Below are 22,919 nucleotides of genomic sequence, written 5' to 3'. Positions count from 1 at the left end.
CCAAGGACAGACCTGTGACGAAATAATTCCAGTACAATTTTGACGAAAAATAGGTCTTTTTTCGTGGAAACCAACGTTATAAGCCGAAAATCATATTCCGGTCTCCAACCCGCTTTCGACCGTGCTCTTGGGTTCCTAATTGACAAAACATATTAGAGTACAAGGAAAAAAATCGCCGAAGTCCAAGAACAGACCTGTGACGAAATATTTCCAGTACAATTTTGACGAAAAATAGGTCTTTTTTTGTGAAAACCAACGTTATAAGCCGAAAATCATAAATAATTCATAGAAATTTAAAGTAAAATCCTATAGTCAACTGAACATAAATAAGGAACTTTTGAGAAAAAAGACGTGATACCAAACCATAAACTTCCCCTAGGAAAAAAAGGTTGGGACAAGTACATTGATGGTCCCTCGTTTGCTGATAATTCCATCCATAAAATAAACTTAAAAAAAAAATTTTTATAAAAAATGGGCAAAAAAATTATTTTATAAAAAAAATACAGAACAATTCGAAAAAAATTTCACAAATCTTGAAAAAACATTATCTTTAAAAAAAAACTAACCTGTATCTATTTTTTAAAGTGTTAAAAGAATCAAATAACAAGTAAAAAATAAAAACCGAAAAATCGCGCTTGAAATCATTTTGGAAACCGATGCCTCATTCTTCTTATTTGATTCGAACAGCTAAATCAATTTAAAAAAATTCCATCTAATTTACGTGCAGCATTAAAATTTATTATATCAATTCGAGGCCAAGTATTTTCTAATAAATTGAAAAACGTTACCATTTGAGTTACGTGCTGCACTAAAATTTATGATATCAATCGAAGGACAAGTAATTTATGAGTAACTCCAAATTTCAACATTATGGAATTGTTTTTAGAAGCTTTTAAATCCAAAAAAATCACATGCAAGCTAGTCATTTCTTACTCTATGGTGGCAGAGACTTATAAGACAATCGATTCTTTTCAGACTTTCAGGAGCTACTGATATTATTCGCAATATTCGTCGTCGATTGGATCGATAGAAATTATGTTTAAATATGAGTTAAAAGTACTTGTCCGGCCCGTATTTCAAGTACTTGAACGTTATCTTTAAAAGTACTTTTTAAAGATAACGTTTTTTCAAGATTTGTTAAATTTTTTTCGAATTGTTCTGTATTTTTTTTATAAAATAATTTTTTTGCCCATTTTTTATAAAAATTTTTTTTTTAAGTTTGTTTTATGGATGGAATTATCAGCAAACGAGGGACCATCAATGTACTTGTCCCAACCTTTTTTTCCTAGGGGTTGAATATAAACTGGAGAGTTATTTTGAAAGCTAGAACATATATATTATGTAGAATTTTTTCATTTATCGATGCACAATAATAAATTTTAAAAGAACGATTAAAAAAAAATTCACAAATCCTGAAAGAACATTACATTAACAAAAATACAAATCTGTAATTATTTTTTTAAGTGTCAAAAAAATCAAATGAAACGTAAGAAATAAAAAAAACGAAAAATCAAAATAAGTTATTTAAAAAAAATCAATTGAAAAAAATGTCCATCTGCGCAATGAGTTTGGATGACAGCAATTTCAAATCCATCCATAAATGAGCAATTGAAGACTTTTGTAGTGAATTTTTTACTTCATGTTTATGTTACAGTGAGAGTCAAAAAGTAAAATGAATGGCACAGTATATAAATTTTATAGTTTGCAGATTTTTGGTGTATTTCAATGATCCAAATCTACATAGTATTATGGTGAAAAGATTTTAGAAGTCATGATGTTACATTAAAATGACATAGCGCACATAACATTCAGAAATTCTGTAGGTTTCCATGATGTTGGCAGGCATTATACTCAATCGCATCCAAAACTGTGCAACTGTAGACTTATCGTAATGAATGTTTTCACCAATAATTCCACATTTGCAGTTTGCAGAATAAGAATACTCAACATACACGTTATGTAATAAGTATTGTTGTCAAAATTTGTGTTTGCCTACCGCATTCCGAAGATTCGACTTTTCATATTATCAGCAAAAAAAGCATCCAAAGACTTTTTGGAACAAGTTTCAAAATTATTACTCGACAGACCAGGTGGAAAACGAATAACTACACTTATATCAAGACCAGAGACTGTTTTGAGAATCTGATGTACAGAATGTGCGTTTGATGATCATAGCTGGAAACCTCTTGAATCACGTTACCACAATCAGCATGAAGAAATAGTAGAAAATCAAAGGACACATATTAGGCAACCAATTAATTATTATGTATCGATCCGCTGCAAACCGATGGAGTCAAAACAAGGATCGGAAAGAGCAGAGCCAAACTCAATAGGAAGCACAATATGGGAATATTCAAAAATAATGATGATACGAGAAATAAATTAGAAAACATTTATTCAATTGAAGTTTCTAACATCATATTGATAACGAAAATCTGCGGGCTGAGCTCTTTTATTACCGCGCATCACTCCAGCGCATAGGTGTCGCGCCGAGAGGCGCCTGGGGCGACACTGCCTCACGGGGGATAACGTCGCTGAACGAGAAAGGCCGAGGAGTTCGCTTCAGGTTACGATAAAGGCCTCGGCCGTCGAACCTGGAAGAGGGTGGACGTGTTTCCGTGATCCCGCGGAAACTAATAAAGGTTCCGTGTATTTAAAAATTTTAGAACAAGTGACATGAAAGTGACAGTGTACACCCGTTAAATGAAAAAATTAATTAAGTAAAAAATAAACTAAATAAATAAATAAATAAATTCTCATTGTCTCAACAATACACCAAGAATAAGATGGAACCATGAGTACAACCGGCCAGTCTCAATGATTAAGCAATGAGAATCTTAACGATTAAACCAAAAATTAATAAAAGCTAAATGAAATAATACATTAAAATTATAAAAACTAAATATTAAACCACATCAATGTATAAAGAAAATGACACACTAAATTCTCCCAATTTCCGCACCTCTCGAGGCTAATCCAGCTTACGAGGGGTATAATAAAGAGAGAAGGGAAAAAATTATCAACATAAACATAAAGATAGCGTTTGCTTAGGGAAATAGAACATGGAATGTAATTGACAGTCTCGGTGTGCTTTATGACTTCCCTGAATTACTTATTCTATTGTTCCTTCCCCTTTGCTCAACAACGCAGCATAATCTTAGATTTACATTCAAATAAATTTATATTAAAAACAATCTACACACATATATATATAGAGGAGCTCACACCAACCTCAAAACAAATCGACCCTTGGCCGAAGCGGTTTATTACCATTGGCCAGGCTAGCTTCACGGATTATACGTGACGCTAGCCAAATAGAAAGAAGAAGAAGAAGAAGGTTACGAGAAAGAGAGGACACGTACGGCCTTGGGGTTTCCTTTTTATCGCGCAACAAAGACACGTAGTGAGTGGGTCGTGTATGGGATTGGGTGGCGGTTCCGTGGCACCGACGGTTTGTCCGACGGTAGGCTGTGTGCCTGTTGCATCAAGACCGCGCTCTCGGTATACGGACTCTGGAGTGGGCGCGTCTGTGTGACCGTCCGCCATCTTGCGAAGCGCTTGAGTCGCCACGCGGTGCGTGAGGCGTCTTATCTGACTCTCATCTCATCTCCGATACTCTCTCCCACGATAATACTCTACTGTTGTAGATAAAATAATGATTTTTTAATGCTTTATACAATAAGTTGGATGTTATTTATTAATCAATCTTTTTCACGTCTTGTCTCCAGAATTTTCCTTTTTGTTATCCGTTCGTTTCCATGACATCTCAAATCTCTACCCCAAAAGTCTTGAAACAAACGAAACCCCATTTTTATACTCTTCTTCTTCCGCACGGACAAGAACTTCACAACAATCATAACAATAATTTTCTACTTCAGTCGACCTTCCTGACACTCAAGCTGCCCTCGGCTTGTCATTAATTTTTTTTTCTGAAACAATAATTTAGCAAACAAACATTTTTTTATTTTATTTCATATATAATGCAATAACCATGTAACATTACTTTAGACTTATATCTGATAAAGTGATCAAATTCATCAGACTGTATAAAGCATGTCATAGTATACTATATATTGTAACGGTACGCTTTTAGACGTGACCCGCTACGCGTGTTTTCGAGCTACTAAAAATTTAGGAGCAGGCATGAAATGAACGAGAAATTAAGAATTTGTGTGTAAAATTATAATAATAGTGTTTATTCAAAGTAACTTTATTAAACAAATGAGAATGCGATGCGAATCGTTGGTGTTTCGTGGTATGAATGAAAATATCTCTCTAATATCAATAACTTGTCCAATTTTAGGTTTTCTTTCTCTAATATCAAGAAACTTGTCCAATGTTTTTCTCGCTCCTTTGTTTCAATAAATTTGTCCAATTTTATAATTTCCTGTCTTCATCAATCCGATCTATTTAGTGACTCAATACAATTTTTAAACAAATTAGTGATTTGGCTCGATACAATTAAACTGAGATTGATTTCTTTTGGACAAACAAAAATAAATTTTCAAAGTTTTGTCTCTGTTGAATAATTGAAATAATTTGGAGCATTGAATCAGTTCTCGCCTCTAAGAGGATAATGAAGCTTTTATTTTCAAATTAAACTAATCTTTTGCTTCCAACAAAAAAAAAATCAAAAGTGGGTTGAAGAAAAGGGGCCTATGCCAAGAATCTGCAGACCGTACGGAATCGCACCGTCCCCTCCCTCTTTAGCATAGGAAAGATGGATCAAGTTTGAGAATCTTCAGACCCCACGGAATCGCAAGGTCCCCTCCCTCTCAAACTGAATGGATAGAAAATCACCCTCGAATCTTTGGCCTGAACGGAATCGCTCAGTCCCCTCCCTCTCGGCGTGATCGGAAAGGAATTTCACCCTCGAATCTTTGGCCTGCACGGAATCGCACAGTCCCCTCCCTCTCGGCGTGAAATTTGGAATTTTTAAGGTCTTGGGTTTGCTGGAGCTTGTTTCCAGAGTCACTACCTCTGTACTAGAGCGAGAGCTGATTCAAGAATGAGCTGCCGTGGTTGCTCCGCACGGCCTTTTATACTCGTTTGAACAAAGGAATAATGATGATAATTCCGTTTAAAAATAACTTGGACTTTGATTCGCTTAGAAAAATAATCTCCAACCAGAATTCTGCTCGCTAAATTCATTGATTGGCCATCTGATTTCTATTTCCACGTGGTTGGATAAGCTTTAGGCTGTTTTCCCTCGCTTTTATGGAAATAACGATCTTTGAGTAAAAATAAATGTTTTTATCAACCAAAAATCATATTTTGCTTCTTCAAAATCAAATAAATCAAATTTTCTTGTTGCAATCGTTCCATTAGTAAATTATTGTCAATTTCAATCATTATTTCCCCTGGAACCAAGCGCTCATTTGTGACTGGTCATTTCCGTTGGAGCCAGCCCGCAATTGAAGTTTTCTGGACAAATTTTACCTGAATTCTCTTTTTTGTCTTTTCGACTGAACTTTTAATTTGTTCTATTAAATCAAACCTTGCCTTTTATAAAATTTATGTTAATTGAAGTGTTTGAACACAAAAGAAATATAATTATGAAAGAAAAGAGTCTATTTCTATGAGGTGATAGCTTTCACGCCGAGCCACGGAAAGTCGCGTCGAGCGGCTAAGTACGAGCTCGCGTGGCGCGGGGTTCAAATAAGGTTTTGTGTGAAATGAGAAGGGAGTGCCGTTTCAATATATAATTGTTATTAAACAAATAAGGAATACAGTTAATCTAGTCTTATTTAAACTACACTTTCTCAATTGTATTTAATCTGGTCACCGGCCTCCGCCAATAACTCCATCCACACGAACCTGACCAGGGTTCGTGCCAGAGTTTGATTAACTCGGCCAAGTAGTCCCGACCTTACCACAAGGACCCCATACACACGATCTTGACTAAGGACCGTGTTAAGATACCTCTGACTACGGCCCAAGGTACAACCTTGTGACTTCAATTCACAAAATTAATTTTGAATCTGTGTTATTGATAATTCTCAACTTTTATCAATTCCAAAGCTCTTCAAATATACAAACACCACTCTAAAATTCTGAAATGTACAGAACTCATTATCAAGAGACTCGGTAGAGTCTCGGGACAAGTACATTGACAGCCCTGTCGTCTGCTGGCCCGAGGCTCTCACCGAGACTATATTATCTCTGAATAAAACGATTCGCGGTGGTGGGGGTAAAATCGACATGTCATTTTCTTGAATTGCGAAGCTCAGGAGTTATGTCGCAATTTGAAAATTGAACTTTCAGCTAATTAAGTAATTCTCTTTCGATTGCGCCCAAAATCAGCATGATCGGTGGCGTAATTGCTGAGAAAAAACTTTGCACGGGCTCAAGATTATGCAAAAAGTACCAACACATTTACGCAGCTGACGTATCCGTATATGGGTTCAGACCGATACATACAAGGGCTTCTTGATGCCCATCATAACCAATCACCGGTGAGAATCTATCCGTCTCGACCAATCGCCGATGAGAAAGTTTCTGATAGTCCTCAATGTTTTCTTGTATACCGTCTGTTATCGTCTGTTATGTTATTATACAGTGATTGCGATCGTAGCCCCGTGGATCAACGGTGCAAGATTTGCAAATTTCGTTTAAATAAATAAAACATTATTGGAAATAGCAGTGGATATAATCAATTGTATTTTTTTCATAAAAAAAGTTTCAATAAGTTTCGAGCCCAATTCACGACAATAATATCTATAATAAATAAAACCTCAAAAGTGGATTAATTGATCTCATACAGTGTACTGAGAGTGAGTAAAATGTTGAGAAGTGAAAACGTGAATAATGTGTGTCGTGAAAATTAAGAATTATCTGTTCTACTTCGATATCGTAATATATACATAGATAGCAAATTTGCGAGATTTCGCGTCATGTTGACGTTTGAGGTTATGACCGCCGGAGTGCTGTTGCGTGCAGAGTGTAGAAAAATAAAAGTGGTTATTGAAAAGTGGAAGGAATCGATATTATTAATGACGTGACTAATTAGTGTTGAATAATAATAATAATAATAACAATGAGAAAAAAAACGTTCGTTCATTATAACCTCTAAAACATTCTTTCCAAACAGAAATTCTATGTTGTGTAATTACATTAAAGAAAGAGGTGGATGGTTGTGTGTAAACGAATTCAAATAAATTTTAAAAAACTTTGGTCAAGTAATTCAATGTATTGTTGTCATAATTTCTTTCATTTAGTTTGGCTGTGTTCACCGGTCCCTTTTTTCCACCTCCTTAGCTTACAGTGTATATTGTCATACCAATTTCTATTTGTTCTCCAGACAATACGAGAGATATTCGTATTTCTATTTTTTTATATTAATTTCAACAAGATAATTTGAAATAATTATAACAAAAAGCCTTCATGATTGCTTGTTCATACACCCAAGTTTTGAAAAATCTTTGGGCCATGTAAATGCATAGATACATTCACTTAAGTTGTTACATGATAAATTTGGAAATTTATTTCAATAAGTCATTGGGTGCTTAATTTTCATGATATCAAAATTTGTATCTTCGAAATGCAATGAACACCTCTAAAGTTCGACAAAGTGATGAAGTGACATGTATATTGAATATTTCCAGACCATGTTTGCGATTGACATTGTGGGTTGAAAAATTCATGTCTGTTAGTCTACACCTGATCATTTTTGAATGTGATCAAATATTTTGTCTGCGGATAACCATGGAGACATACAAAATTACAGCATTTTGCTTGCTTCAACATGCATCGTATCTGTCACTTTTTTTTTGAATGTGTCATAATAAGTTTCAAAAATGTGGTTCATGTAATTTTGAAGTGTTTTTCCCTATAGCACCAAAGTCTGTATAACTGGTACGTAGCAAGTACCTATGAACTTTGATATTTCTGTGAAATAGCAGGTATGCCAATCTTTTAACTTTTTGGTTCCGACTGGAATATATTAACGAAGATATTCATTACTGAAGTCTTCACCTACTTATTTCTGAATGGATCTGAAATTACTGTCTTCAGAAACTAATGCACAGATACATGAAACAGTTTTGATTTCTGTTCTCTTTCAATTGCGCTGTCTTTTTTCTTTTTAACTATGGCTCTGCTCTTTCCAATCCTTGTTTTGACTCCATCGGTTTGCTGCGGATCGATGCATATTATTAATTGGTTGCCTAATATGTGTCCTATGATTTTCTACTATTTCTTCATGCTGATTGTGGTAACGTGATTCAAGAGGTTTCCAATTATGATCATCAATCGCACATTTTGTACAACAGATTCTCACAACAGTTTCTGGTCTTGATATAAGTGTAGTTATTCTTTTTCCACCTGGTCTGTCGAGTAATAAATTTTGAAACTTGTTCCAAAAAGTCTTTGGATGCTTTTTTTGCTGATAATATGAAAATTTGAATCTTCGGAATGCGGTAGGCAAACACAAATATTGACAACAATACTTATGAAATGACGTGTATGTTGAGTATTCCTATTCTGCAAACTGCAAATGTGGAATTCTTGGTGAAAACATTCATTACGATAAGTGTACAGTTGCTCAGTTTTCGAGGCGATTAAGTATAATACCTGCCAACATCATGGAAACCTACAGAATTTCTGAATGTTATGTGCGCTATGTGATTTTAATGTAACATCATGACTTCTAACAACTTTCCACTCTAATACTATAGATTTGGATCATTGAAATACAGCAAAAATCTGCAAACTATAAAATTTATATACTGTGCCATTCATTTTATTTTTTGACTCGCACCGTAACATAAATATCAAGTGAAAAATTCATTACAAAAGTCTTCAGTTGCTCATTTATGGATGGATTTGAAACTGCTGTCTTCCAAACTCATTGCGCAGATACATTGAATTGCAGCCGATACCTGCGAACTTGGAAATTTCTGTGGATAAGTATATGTGCTAAGTATCACCCCCTATCTTTATGGTAATATGTAATGGAACTTTGTTCAGCAAGTTTTAAAGTATTTCTTTTCAAATAGTATTAAAGTTTGTATTACTGCGGTATGGAGCGAATACCTTCAAACTTTGATATTTTTGTGTCGCAGCATGTGTGCCAATTATTTAAATTTTTTACTCCAACCGTAACATGTAATTTCAAAAATTCATCACAAAAGTTTTCAGCTTTACTAATTATCTTAATTTTCCTTTTTCTAAATTCTATGCTAAATTTCTGAATTTCCTAATTTATTTCTAAATTATCCTGAAATGAAATTGTTTTCCTCCACAAGCAATGCAGGTACCTTAAACGTCTTTGAATTCCGTTGCTCTGTTGAATCAAGTACGCTCAGTTTTTTTACTTCTTTGAATTCTGACATAATAAATGTTTCCGGGTGCCTTTTTTCTGCAACTATCAAACTGTAGATAATTGGATCTCCGCGGCCACTTGCAAACTTTGGAAATATATTTCATCGGGGGCATGTTTTGGATGACACGAAAATGTCTAGATTCAGAATGCAAAAACGACATTTAAAAATGGCCAATTCTGTTGTATTCGTTGTGTCTTGAATTTGATCTATCTTTTCTCTTTTCCTTTCTTTTCACTAACGTTATAAGCCGGAAATCATATCTCAGCCCGCAACACGCATTCCTACATGCTCTTGAGTTTCCAATGGACAAAACATATTAGAAGACAAGGAGAAAAATCACCAAAGTCCAAGAACAAACCTCTATCGAAATATTTCCAGTTCAAATTTGACGAAATTTAGGTCTTTTTTCGTGGAAACCAACGTTATAAGCCGAAAATCATATCACGACCTACAACCTGCTTTTCACCGTGCTCTTTGGTTCCTAATTAACAAAACATATTAGAGTACAAGGAAAAAAATCGCCAAAGTCCAAGGAGAGACCTGTGACGAAATATTTTCAGTACAATTTGGATGAAAAATAGGTCTTTTTTCGTAGAAACTAACGTTATAAGCCGAAAATCATATCACGACCTACAACCTGCTTTTCACCGTGCTCTTTGGTTCCTAATTGACAAAACATATTAAGGTACAAGGAAAAAAATCGCCAAAGTCCAAGAACGAACATGTGACGAAATATTTCCAGTTCAATTTTTACGAAAATAAGTAATTTAGTGGAACCCAACGTTATAAGCCGAAAATCATATATCTGTAAAAAAAACTAATCTGTATCTATTTTTTAAAGTGTCAAAAGAATCAAATAACAAGTAAAAAAACAAAACCGAAAAATCGCGCTTGAAATCATTTTGGAAACCGATGCCTCATTCTTCTTATTTGATTCGAACAGCTAAATCAATTGAAAAAAATTCCATCTATTTTACGTGCAGCATTAAAATTTGTTATATCAATTCGAGGCCAAGTATTTTCTAATGAATTGAAAAAAGTTACCACTTGAGTTACATGCAGCACTAAAATTTATGATATCAATCGAAGGACAAGTAATTTATGAGTAACTCCAAATTTCAACATTATGGAATTGTTCTAAGAAGCTTTTAAATCCAAAAAAATCACATGCAAGCTAGTCATTTCTTACTCTATGGTGGCAAAGACTTATAAGAAAATCGATTCTTTTCAGACTTTCAGGAGCTTCTGATATTATTCACAATATTCGACGTCGATTGGATCGATACAAATTATGTTTAAATATGAGTTAAAAGTACTTGTCCGGCCCATCACTTTCCATTAAAATTGTTTATTCAAATAAAAATCAGGGCTTCTCTAGAACTGATCGAGCACAAATATTCATGCAGAGCGAATTTAGAGAGTTATCTTCAACCTTTTTACTTGTCCCAACCTTTTTTTTCCTAGGGGAAGTTTATGGTTTGATATCACGTCTTTTTTCTCAAAAGTTCCTTATTTATGTTCAGTTGACTATAGGATTTTAGTTTAAATTTCTATGAATTATTTATGATTTTCGTCTTATAACGTTGGTTTCTACGAAAAAAGACCTAATTTTCCTCCAAATTGTACTGAAAATATTTCGTCACAGGTCTGTCCTTGGACTTTGGTAATTTTTTTCTTCGTACTCTAATATGTTTTGACAATTAGGAACCAAAGAGCACGGTCGAAAGCGGGTTGGAGGCCGGGATATGATTTTCGGCTTATAACGTTGGTTTCCACGAAAAAAGACCTAAATTTCGTCGAAATTGTACTGGAAATATTTCGTCACAGATCTATTCTTGGACTTTGGCGATTTTTCCCCTTGTCTTCTAATATGTTTTGTCCATTGGGAACTCAAGAGCATGTAGCAATGCGTGTTGCGGGCTGAGATATGATTTCCGGCTTATAACGTTAGAAAAAAGAAAGGAAAAGAGGAAAACAGATCAAATTCAAGACACAACAAATCCAACAGAATTGGCCATTTTTAAATGTCGCTTTTGCATTCGGAATCTAGACGTTTTCGTGTCATCCAAAACATGCCCCTGATGAAATATATTTCCAAAGTTTGCAAGTGGCCGCTGAGATCCAATTATCTACAGTTTGATAGTTGCAGATAAAAGGCACTCAGAAACATTTACTATGTCAGAACTCAAAGAAGCAAAAAAAACTGAGCGTACTTAATTCAACAGAGCAACGGAAATCAAAGACGTTTAAGGTACCTGCATTGGTTGTGGAGGAAAACAATTTCATTTCAGGATAATTTAGAAATAAATTTAGAAAATCAGAAATTTAGCATGGAATTTAGAAAAAGGAAAATTAAGTTAAATAATAAAGATGAAAACTTTTGTGATGAATTTTTGAAATTACATGTTACGTTGGAGTAAAAAATTAAAATGATTGGCACACATGCTGCGACACAAAAATATCAAAATTTGAAGGTATTCGCTCCATACCGCAGTAATACAAACTTCAATACTATTTGAAAAGAAACACTTTAAAACTTGCTGAATCAAGTTCCATTACATATTACCATAATTAAAGATAGGAAGTGATACTTAGCACATATATTTATCCACAGAAATTTTAAAGTTCGCAGCTATCTGCTGCAATTCAATGTATCTGCGCAATGAGTTTCGAAAACAGCAATTTCAAATCATTTTCATTCAATTTCCAATCAAATTTCAAAGCATTAATGAGCAACTGAAGACTTTTCTAATGAATTTTTCACTTCATATTTATGTTGCAGTGAGAGTCAAAAAGTAAAATGAATGGCAAAGTATATAAATTTTATAGTTTGCAGATTTTTGCTGTATTTCAATGGTCCAAATCTATATAGTATTATAGTGAAAAGTTGTTCAAAGTCATGATGTTACATTAAAATGACATAGCGCACATAACATTCAGAAATTCTGTAGGTTTCCATGATGTTGGCAGGCATTATACTCAATCGCATCCAACACTGAGCAACTGTAGACATATCGTAATGAATGTTTTCACCAATAATTCCACATTTGCAGTTTGCGGAATAGGAATACTCAACATACACGTTATTTCATAAGTATTGTTGTCAAAATTTGTGTTTGCCTACCGCATTCCGAAGATTCAACTTTTCATACTATCAGCAAAAAAAACATCCAAAGACTTTTTGGAACAAGTTTCAAAATTTATTACTCGACAGACCAGGTGGAAAAAGTATAACTACACTTATATCAACACCAGAAACTGTTTTGAGAATCTGATATACAAAATGTGCGATTGATGATCATAGTCGGAAACCACTTGAATTACGTTACCACAATCAGCATGAAGAAATATTAGAAAATCATAGGACACATATTAGGAAACCAATTAATACTATGTATCCATCCGCTGCAAACCGATGGAGTCAAAACAAGGATCGGATAGAGCAGAGCCAAACTCAATAGGAAGCAAAATATGGGAATATTCAAAAATAATGATGACACAAGAAATAAATTAGAAAACATTTATTCGATTGGAGTTTTTCACATTATATATACTAACAGTTCTGTGTGTTCTTGTTTTATTAAATTATGTCAGATCGCAAATAGAAAATTTGACGTTATAGGTTGACGAACATTTTTTCTTACAACTTCCAGACCTATTTTTGATAAACTGATTTGCCTTATTTATATTATTCTCTAACTATGCGAACGTTTGTTACATTTGTCCCGCACTTCGTAACGTCAAACCCCGGCCGGTTCGTTACCACACAGCTATCAATACAAAGGGAACTCGTATATATGACCGACATTATTACATATGATATATTATCACGCAACTGATGATATATTTACACTGGACAATATTCCGCGAACTCTGGTTTAATTGAAAGATTATCTCAGTTGACACTTATTTCCAATCGAACGAAATAATGAAATCTTGAAAAGTTTCGTTGACATATGCATCGCGCATTTTTTTATATTTTTTAGCATACACAGATCATAGTCTACATTTACGCGGCCGCTTTTATACCGGTTTAGTATACCATGGGCCGGACAAGTACTTTTAACTCATATTTAAACATAATTTGTATCGATCCAATCGACGTCGAATATTGTGAATAATATCAGTAGCTCCTGAAAGTCTGAAAAGAATCGATATTCTTATAAGTCTTTGCCACCATAGAGTAAGAAATGACTAGCTTGCATGTGATTTTTTTGGATTTAAAAGCTTCTTAGAACAATTCCATAATGTTGCAATTTGGAGTTACTCATAAATTTTTTTTTATTTTTTTTTTTTTATTTTTTACCAAGGAGTTGCGGAAATCCTTTTTACGGATTCCATGTAGTCTTACGGACTACATGGGTATGTGGGACTCCCAAAAAAAAACAGGCCTACCCACTAAAACCGCCACCTCCTTGTTGTCCTTCCCCCCAGCCAGGGACTATGTTGATATTACTTCTGACTGGGGGTTCTGTCTGTGTTCGTTCGTCCGTTCTGTCCCACCGTTATCGTAACGTCGCGTCACTCCGTCTACTCAGTCATCCGTTAAGCAGCCGTCCGCGTTCTTACGTCGCAGTATCGTTTCCGTGTAGGTGGCGACTAAGCGCCACCATTCGGGTTCGTGCAGCATTACCCCGACGATATTCTCCGGGGTAATACTGCCCACTGTTATTTCCAGTTCTTGTCTCTGTCTCGTCCAGCGGTCACACACGAAACACGTGTGTTCCGCGTCGTCTCGTTCATGTCCACAGTACTTACAGTCAGGTGTCCGTACTCTGTTCATTCTGTGGAGGTACCGTCGGAAGTAACCGTGCCCCGTCAAGAGCTGGGTAACGTAAAAATTCACGTCCCCAAACTTCCTTCCGAGCCACGGCCTCAGGTCCCGTATAAGTCGTCTCGTCCAGTTGCCATCGTTTCCGTTTGTCCACCGTCCTTGCCAAGTGTCTATCGTCCTTTCGCGCTCGGCAATTGCCGCGTTCTTCCGTCCTATGTCCGCGCTGCTCCCGTAGACCCTCTTACGCTCAAACGCAAGGAGATCCACGGGAATTACGCCCGCCACCACCAGAACAGCTTGTGCAGAGACTGTCCGGTAGGAGCAAGCGATTCGCAGCGCTCCTTGTCGCTGTACCATCGTCATCGTCTTGCAGTACTTCTTTGTCTGCAGGGAGTCTGCCTAGATCTCCGCACCGTACTGGAGGATCGAGTGAGCTGTCGCCATTAACAGTCGCCGTTTCCCCGGTCTCGGTCCCGTCGTGTTGGCCATCAGGCGGCTCAAGGATGCTATCCTCTCTGCCGCCCTCTGGGCCGTCTTCTGTATGTGAGGCCAGAAGGTCATCTTCGTATCAAGGGTTACCCCAAGGTACTTGACTTCCCCCTTGGTCTCCGTCTCGTGTGCCCCCACTCTCATGGGCAGTATCGTCTGTATGCGTCTTCTCGTAAGGAGCGTCAGTTCCGTCTTTTCCGTTGCGAGTTGCAGTCCGTGGTCTGTCATCCAACGTCCAACTCGTCTCATGGTCTGGTTCAACTTCAGCTGTGCTAGTTCCGGAGAGCGCTCTGTAATCACCGCCGCTACGTCATCAGCGTAGGCGACGAGGATCACTCCGAGCGGCATCTCCAGCCGAAGCAAGCTGTCGTATAAGCCATTCCAGAAGTCAGGTCCCAGTATCGACCCCTGGGCAACCCCAGCGGTGACCTGTCTCGTTACCTGTCCTTCTATCGTCTCGTACGTTATACGTCTGTTTTTCAGGTAATCCTCCACAACCCGAGCCAAGTAAGGTGGGATCCCGAAGTTGCTTTTCAGCGCCTCCAAGATATCCACCCACCTGGCCGAGTTGAAAGCATTCCTGATGTCCAGTGTCGCCAACAGCACGATAGGTCGGGCTGCGTGGCAGTGTCTGTCCAGTTCCAGGAAAGAGTCAACCACCTTTTGGATTGCTCCAATCGTCGATCGACCCCTCCTGAAACCGAACTGCAGGTCGGAGAGACCCCCTCCGGCCTGCATCGCGTCCGTCAGTCTCGGTCTCAGTAATTGTTCGTAGAGTTTACCTGTCGTGTCAAGTAAACTCAACGGTCGGTAGGCCGAGGGCGTGTTAGGGTCGCCCCTACCTTTCGGTATAAGGACGAGCCTCGCCTCTTTCCACCGACCGCTGAACGTTCCTGTCGTCAAGCACGTGTTGTACAGGTCGAGAAGTATCTCCGGCCGTAGGCGAGCCACGAGCCGGAGGATCTCAGCCGGTACTCCGTCTGGTCCCGGCGTCTTACCAGTCTTCATCGCCTTCGTTGCTCTGGTGAGCTCCTCAGCGACAAAGACGGGGGGCGCCGGCACGTCAGCGTCGTCCGTCACGTTCACGTTCGTCCGTATCGGGTGCGTCGGAAACAATCCGTCAACAATCCGTCCTGCTGTTTCGGCGTCTTTGAGTTCTGGTGGAACTCGGGCCCCTAGTTTGCCGGTCACAATCTTGTAACCGGTTCCCCAGGGATCCTCGTTCACCTCCTCGCAGAGCTTCCTCCAGCATCGCGTCTTGCTGTCCCGTATTGCCTTCGTCAGCGTCTTCCGTGCTGTTTTGTATATGGCCTGGAGGTTTTCCCTTTCGGGTCCGCCCCCAGCCCTCGTCACTCGTCGCCGATTTGCCAGGCAAATCCTGCGCAATTCGGCGATCTCGTCCGTCCACCAGTATTGTGGTCGTCTTTTCTGTGTCTGTCGTCGTTTCGGCATTGTGCTGTTGCACAAGCCGCCTATTAGTTTGGCCGTCTCGTCTGTCAGTCTCTCCGCCCTTTGCCGGCCAGTTAGCTCGGGGGGAATTTTCGTCATCGGAGCTGGTGCTGCCATCAACTCCTCAGAAAATTTTCGTCCGTCCAGTCTGTCAAGGTTCCACCGCGGGGGTTGGTGGGCTCTCGTTCGTCTCGTTTCTGTCCGTCCTGCCACTTCGAAGGTGATGTACTGGTGATCGCTGGCTGTATAGTCCTCGATCACCCGCCACCCCCTCAGCCGTGACAGGATACCGTCCGACGTCAGCGTCACGTCCGGGATGGAGTCTCCAAATCCTGGTCGTCTGTACGTCGGCGTATGTCCCGTATTGACCACTGCTAGGTCCAGCCTTGCGGCCATCTCCAGCAGCAGTCGTCCGCGTCTGTTCGTTTCCGTCATTCCCCACTCGATCGCCCTCGCGTTGAGGTCCCCCGCAACGACGACGTCCCCGGGCAGGTCCCTGATACCGTCTTCTAGTAGTGCCACCTTCCTCTCGAACTCGGCCGCGGTGCAGTTGGGTGTCAAGTAGACGCTGACGTAAGTGACAGCGCCGACTTTAGCCCAGACGTAATCGTCCCCGACACCGCGGTTAGAGACTCGGGATTGGGTGGCACCCCTTACCCAGATAGCTGTGGTCTCTGTCTCGTTCGTAATGTACGTCTGAGTCGTCCTTCTCCTGTATGGTTCACACAGGATCAGGATATCCGCGTCGTGTTCGTCTGCTATCTGTGGTAGGAGCATGTCTGCGGTCCTACTTCGGTTCAGGTTTCCCTGAATCACTCTGTCCGTCTTCCGGCCTGCTTCCTGCACTCCTCCAGCGCGGCCCGAAACACGGCACACCTGCCGGTTCCGGCGAGGTGCGCCACGTCCTTGTGCCCGGCCTCGGAGCACAGTGGACAGACCGGTTTGTTCTTGCAGTCCGTCGCGAGGTGTCCGGATGCACCGCACTTGCGGCAGCATTTCGTCCTGTCTTTGCCTTTGCATTCGGCCTTAACGTGGCCGAAGCCCAGGCACCTGTAACATTTCGTCACCGTCAGTCGTTTCCGAACGCGGCAATGTACCCAGCCAATTCCGATCCGGCCACGCCGAAGCAGCGCATCGGCTTCCCGCGAATCGAGTTCGCAGACCGCCATGTACTGCTCAGCGCGGTTTGGACCGAAAATGTGAACCCGAAAGTCCGCGTCTCGTCCGGTCTCTCGCCTGAGCGCGTCCGTCACGTCGTCCGGGGTCGCCACACAGTCCAGGTCCATGATCTCCAGTTGAACCTTGGAGGTCATAGCCCTGACATTGCCCGCTTCCCCGATCACGTCTTGGATCTGTCGTCCAAACTGTTCGCGTCCGTCTGGTTTGTCTGCTTCTACTTGTAATTTCAGCAGACACAGTCCGTTCTTCGTCTTCCTCATGGTCGCACCTGCACGTGACTCTCCTTTGGATCGATCGTCGTCCGTATTTTTCGTACTATGTCCGAGTACGTCGTGTCTGTGCCCGGTTTGACCAGGACAGCCAGTCCCCGTTTCCGGGGGGCCGGGCCGCTCTGGTCAGCTCGAGTCTTTGCGTCCGTTTTCTTTTTTGTTTTGTCCTTGTTTGTCTTGGTAACGGTCTGCCAGTCTGTGGGCGGTCCCATCGTCGGAGGCCTCTTTTGGGAGGACTCCGGCGTGGATCCGTTCGACGAACGTTTCCGTTTCGTGCGTGGCGTCTCTTCGCTGTTGTTTGTACCCGTCACTGTCTTGTTAGTGTCTACAAGACGTCCCTTGGAGGCCGTTTCGGAATGCATGTGCAGTGCAATGTCCGCGGTCTCGAGGATCGTCTTGATTCCCGTCTTGACAGTCATGTTCATGTTTTTCTGAACGTTTGCTGCTTCGGCCATTTTCGTCGCCGTCTCGTGGATGAGCCGAAGCAGTTCTGTCAAGTCTCGTTTGTTGCTTGTCGTTGTGGCTGTTTGTTTCGTCGTCAGTAGCGCGTTCTCTACGGCGGAAGCATAGCTTGCCGCGCTGCTCCCGCTAGATACGCTGTCCGTCCTGTTTCGTCTCGGTAAGTTAAGTAACGTCTTGTTCGTGTCGTTGTTTCGTCTCGTCCTCCTCGTCTCCGTGCACAAGTTGCGGCCCTCAGAATCCATGCCGCTGCCCGTGGCCACCGGGGCTTTCACCCGATCGGAACCCGGGGTGGATTCCCCCTGAGAAGGGGTTACCACCTGAGGTAAGTCATTGTTTTTATTGTGCATGTCCATTTCTTGTCTGTCCCATCGTGCTACAGGTCCCTCGTGGTCGCGACTCCACGAACCGCGCTGGGACAACGCGCGGCCCCTGAGGCCCCCCCCCCCCTCTCCCTGTGGGTTCTGTGTTCCCCCCTGTAGAGTGTGCGTGAGTGTGGGTTCCCGTAGTGACAAACCGGGCTTCATTCATGGGGAGAGCCCGTTTATAGGGATCCCCTTCACTCGCTTACGGGCGACTCCGTTTATAGAAGTCCCCGGACATTCGCTTTTCGGTAAGACCCGTTTATAGGGTCACCGAGCATTCACCTCCCCGGTTTGTCAAAGGACATGTGCGTATGAGTGTTTGCGTTGTGTGTGTGTGTGTGTGTGTGTGTGTGTGTGTGTGTGTGTGTGTGTGTGTGTGTGTGTGTGTGTGTGTGTGTGTGTGTGTGTGTGTGTGTGTGTGTGTGTGTGTGTGTGTGTGTGTGTGTGTGTGTGTGTGTGTGTGTGTGTGTGACCAGAGCCCTGTTAGCCGTGTGCAAAAGCACTCGTTGCCCGCCCTGCACGTGAGAAATCTCGGACGTAGGGTTGGATTTTGCAGAGCGGAGTTACTCATAAATTACTTGTCCTTCGATTGATATCATAAATTTTAGTGCTGCACGTAACTCAAGTGGTAACTTTTTTCAATTCATTAGAAAATACTTGGCCTCGAATTGATATAATAAATTTTAATGCTGCACGTAAATTAGATGGAATTTTTTTCAATTGATTTAGCTGTTCGAATCAAATAAGAAGAATGAGGCATCGGTTTCCAAAATGATTTCAAGCGCGATTTTTCGGTTTTTATTTTTTACTTGTTATTTGATTCTTTTAACACTTTAAAAAATAGATACAGGTTAGTTTTTTTTTAAAGATAATGTTTTTTCAAGATTTGTGAAATTTTTTTTTGAATTGTTCTGTATTTTTTTTATAAAATAATTTTTTTTTTTTTTTGCCCATTTTTTATAAAAATTTTTTTTTTAAGTTTATTTTATGGATGGAATTATCAGCAAACGAGGGACCATCAATGTACTTGTCCCAACCTTTTTTTTTTTTTTTCCTAGGGGTTAACATTATCTCACCTGAAATTAATCAAGGGCGTCAAACGTAATTCATTTACGCATACTATCAACTGCAACTACACTTTTCTGACCTCGTGCTTTTTTAAGTTCTCTTAAATCTTCAACTTCATAACGATCATGTGGCAGTATTGCGGTAACTCTGAAAGGACCTTTAGCCTTTGCCACTAATTTCTTACTTTGTCCTGTAGCCGCTGGTTTAGATGCTATCATGACAATATCACCTACTGCATAATGCGGTGGTTTAAATCTTCGTGCATCAAACCGAATTTTTTGTTTTTCCTGTTCCCTATCAGTAGCCCGCTTAGCTGCATTACGTAACTCTGTTAAATCCATCTGATCCAGAGTCTCTTGTATCGATGCAAGTAATACAGCATCCGCAGCGCTACGGGGCTTGTAACCATACAAAAGTTGATTCGGACTTTTTCGAGTAGTCCGATTTGTAGTACAGTTAATGCCACTTTGTACTTTTTCGACATGGACTACCGTTTCCGGTGACAGTGGGAAGCAGTGGGGAATAGTAAGGTGCGGGAAATAAAGGGAAAGGGCGCAAAAAGAGGCTGTGCGGGAGAAAAGGTGAGAGTGGAAAGGGGGGTAAGAGCCGAGGCGAGAGAAGAGACGGCAAAGGGGTGACGGGGGTAAGTTGGGGAGAAGTAAAAAACAGGGATAAAAAGGGGACGTGAAAAGTTAGAGGTTAGAGTGCTAAGGAGTGAATTAGGTAGAGAGTGAAGAGTGCAGTTAGGAGAAAGAATACGAGGAAAAGTAAGACAGTGTCAAGCGGAGAACGGTGGAAGTAGGTGAGAGGAACAGGTAGGCAAGGTAGGAAGACAAGGGAAAGAGTGAGGTAAGGAAGATAAGGTAGAAGCGTGCGAAAGAAGGAAAGTGGTGATAGGAGCGGGATAGGCAATATAGGAAAGTGAGAATTAAGAGAAAGTGAGGGCAAGAGAGTAAAGGGGAACAATAATGGAGTACAGGGAGATAAGTGAGCAGGGGAAGAAAGGAGCGGGGGATGGGGTGGGGAGGGTAAGGAGCCAGGATGGGAGAGCTAGATCTGGCAGTGTAGGGAATATTATGGAGGCGATTCTGGCAGGGGACAGGAAGAAGAGGGAAAGGGAGGAGGGTACGGCGAGAAGAGAAGACGGAGGAGAGGAGGAAGTGTTCAAAAGAAGTAGAAAAGTGGTTAGGTCACCGAAGAGAGAGGGAGGGGACGCGGACGAGATAGTAAGAAGGGTAGGGGAAATGATGAAGGAGTTGTTAAAGCAGGAGTTAGAAAGGATGAGGTGAGAAAGGAACACGATGAGATGAGAAGGCAGTGGGGAGAAGAGAGGGAAATGTTTAAAATGAAAATTGAGAAGTTGGAGCGTAGAGTGGTGGAGCTGGAGAAGGAAAGAGGAACGGGGGGAGAGGGAGGGGAGGGGATTGGAAGGAGAGTGAGGGAGGTAGAAAGAGAGTTGGAGAGGAGGGAGAGGGAGGAAAGGAGAAACAACATAGTGATTAGAGGGGTGAAGATGGCGGAAGGGGAAGAGTGGGAAAGAGAAATTGAGAAGATATGGGAGAATTTAGGGGTAGAAGGAGGCAGGAAAGAGATGAGAAGAATAGGGAGGGTGGACGAGGGAGGGAGGGGAATGGTGCTAGTCAGATTGGAGGGAAGGGAGAAGAAGATAGAAATAATGAGGGCAAAGGTGAAGTTGAAAGGGAATAGAGAAAGGATAGAAGATGATTTGACGAAAGAGGAGAGGAGAATAAAATGGCTGGTGGAAGGGCAGGCGAACGAGGAGAGGAGAAAGGGAAAAAGGGTAAGGGTAGGATATATGAGGATGTGGGTGGAGGGAAAGGACTTGGTGTGGAACGAGGACGAGGGGAGATGCACGGACAGGGCGGGAAACGGGCAAGGGGAAGGGGCGGAGAGGAGGGAAGAGAAGAAGTGAGAGGAAGGGGGAATACGGAGCGCAAAGGAAAAACAGAAGCGGTATATAAAGTGGGGTTTTGGAATGTAGCGGGAGTAATGAATAAGGATACGGAGTTTTGGGAGGGTATAAAACAATGGGATGTGATAGTTATGTCGGAAACATGGGTAACGAAGGAGGGGTGGGGTGCGATAAGGGAAGGGTGGAAGAGAGGCTTTAGGTGGGTGATACAGGGAGCGAAAAGAGGGGGGCGAAGGGGTAGAGCGAAGGGAGGGATGGCGCTGGATGTGATGGAGGAGTTAGAAGACGAAGAGGGGGAGTTAGAGGTGGGGGAGGAAGTATGGGAAAGAGTTAAGAGAATGGGGGTGGTGAGCAGGGTGGACTCGGACCACATGCCGGTCGTAGTATGGCTGAAGGGGAGGGAGGGGAAAAGGCGGGGGAAAGAAAAAGGAGGGGAAGAGGAAGGAGGGGAGAGGAGTGTGGACGGAGAGGGGAGTGGAAAAGTTTCAAGAGGGGTTTGGGAGGTGGGAGTGGGAGATGGAGAGCGTGGAAGAGGGATGGGAGGAAATGAGGGAGAGAATAAAGAGAGCGATGAGGAAGTCAGAGGAAGAGAGAGTAGAGGAGAGGAGGGGGGGGGGGGTTGGTGGGATGAGGAATGCAGAAGGGCGAAGGAGGAGGCGAGGAGGGAATTGGAGAGGTGGAAGAGGGAGGGCAGGGAAGAGGAAAGGTACAGACAACAGAAGAGGAAGTTCAGGAGAATGTGCGAAGAAAAGAAAAAGAAGGAGAGGGAAAGATGGGAAAGAGAGATAGAAGGGATAAGGACGGAAGGTCAGGTATGGGAGGTGGTAAATAGGGGAAGGAAGAAGAGAAAGGGGGTGAATAAAAAGATACGAAGGGAGGAATGGGATAGATACTTCAGAGAAGGGCTGGGAGGGGTAACAGAAAGAAAAGTGAGACGGGGGGAAAAAAGAAGGGAAGGAGAGGAAGGGGAGGAAAGGGAGATAACAACGGAAGAGGTGAAGAAGGCAATAAGGAAGTTGAAGGACAAAAAAGCGGTGGGGGAGGATGGGATTCCGAACGAGGTGTGGAAGTACGGGGGGGAGAGGGTGGTGAATAGTTTGAAGAGGATGTGTGAAAAGGTGTGGAAAGAGGAGGGGTGGCCGGAAGGTTGGAAGGAAGGGATAGTGGTGCCAGTGGTAACGAAGGGGGAAGGGAAGAGGGTGGAGGAATACAGGGGGGTAACGCTAACGCAGACGGCGTACAAGGTATACGTAGGGGTGCTGGCAGAAAGATTGAGGAAGGAGGTGGAGGAGAAAGGTATGATGCCAAGCAGTCAGGCAGGTTTCAGGGAAGGTATGGGAACGATGGACAACGTGTACGTGCTGAATTATGTGATTAATAGGGAAATAACGGAAAGGAGGGGGAAGTTGGTGTTGTTGTTCGTGGATTTGAAGGCGGCTTTCGACTCGGTAGATAGGACGAAGTTTGTGGAGAGTATGAGGAAGAGAGGGATGAGGGAGGGGTTAACGGAGAGGTGTGAGGAGGTGATGAAGGAGACGTATGCGAGGGTGAAGGTGGGAGAGGAGAAAGGGGAAAAGTTTTGGACGGAGAAAGGGGTGAGGCAGGGGTGTC

At 41.6% G+C, this 22,919-nt stretch overlaps 1 protein-coding gene across 1 annotated transcript; it reads right to left on the bottom strand.

The window, feature by feature from the left end:
- Positions 1-1,403: 1,403 nt before the first annotated feature.
- LOC122408969 (uncharacterized) lies at positions 1,404-17,474 on the bottom strand. The gene is made up of 4 exons (XM_043416116.1): positions 16,912-17,474; positions 16,326-16,747; positions 14,677-15,743; positions 1,404-1,412 (listed from the first exon to the last, which is right to left on the bottom strand). Exons 1-4 carry the CDS (start codon positions 17,472-17,474, stop codon positions 1,404-1,406), a joined length of 2,061 nt encoding a protein of 686 aa, XP_043272051.1.
- Between the last annotated feature and the right edge of the window lie 5,445 nt (positions 17,475-22,919).

Source organism: Venturia canescens, chromosome 4 (genome assembly GCF_019457755.1).
Source record: "Venturia canescens isolate UGA chromosome 4, ASM1945775v1, whole genome shotgun sequence".
NCBI lineage: Eukaryota > Metazoa > Arthropoda > Insecta > Hymenoptera > Ichneumonidae > Venturia > Venturia canescens.
This window is presented reverse-complemented; position numbering and strand designations above follow the sequence as displayed.

What these genes read in the sequence shown, in the direction of transcription:
- LOC122408969 (XM_043416116.1), bottom strand. Translation starts at nt 17,474, where the DNA reads ATGAGGAAGACGAAGAACGGACTGTGTCTGCTGAAATTACAAGTAGAA. An exon ending in CACCTCGCCGGAACCGGCAG is followed by an intron (nt 16,748 to 16,911) that starts GTGTGCCGTGTT and finishes TGAACCATACAG; the next exon opens with GAGAAGGACGACTCAGACGT. An exon ending in CGTGACGCTGACGTCGGACG is followed by an intron (nt 15,744 to 16,325) that starts GTATCCTGTCAC and finishes GAGTTCCACCAG; the next exon opens with AACTCAAAGACGCCGAAACA.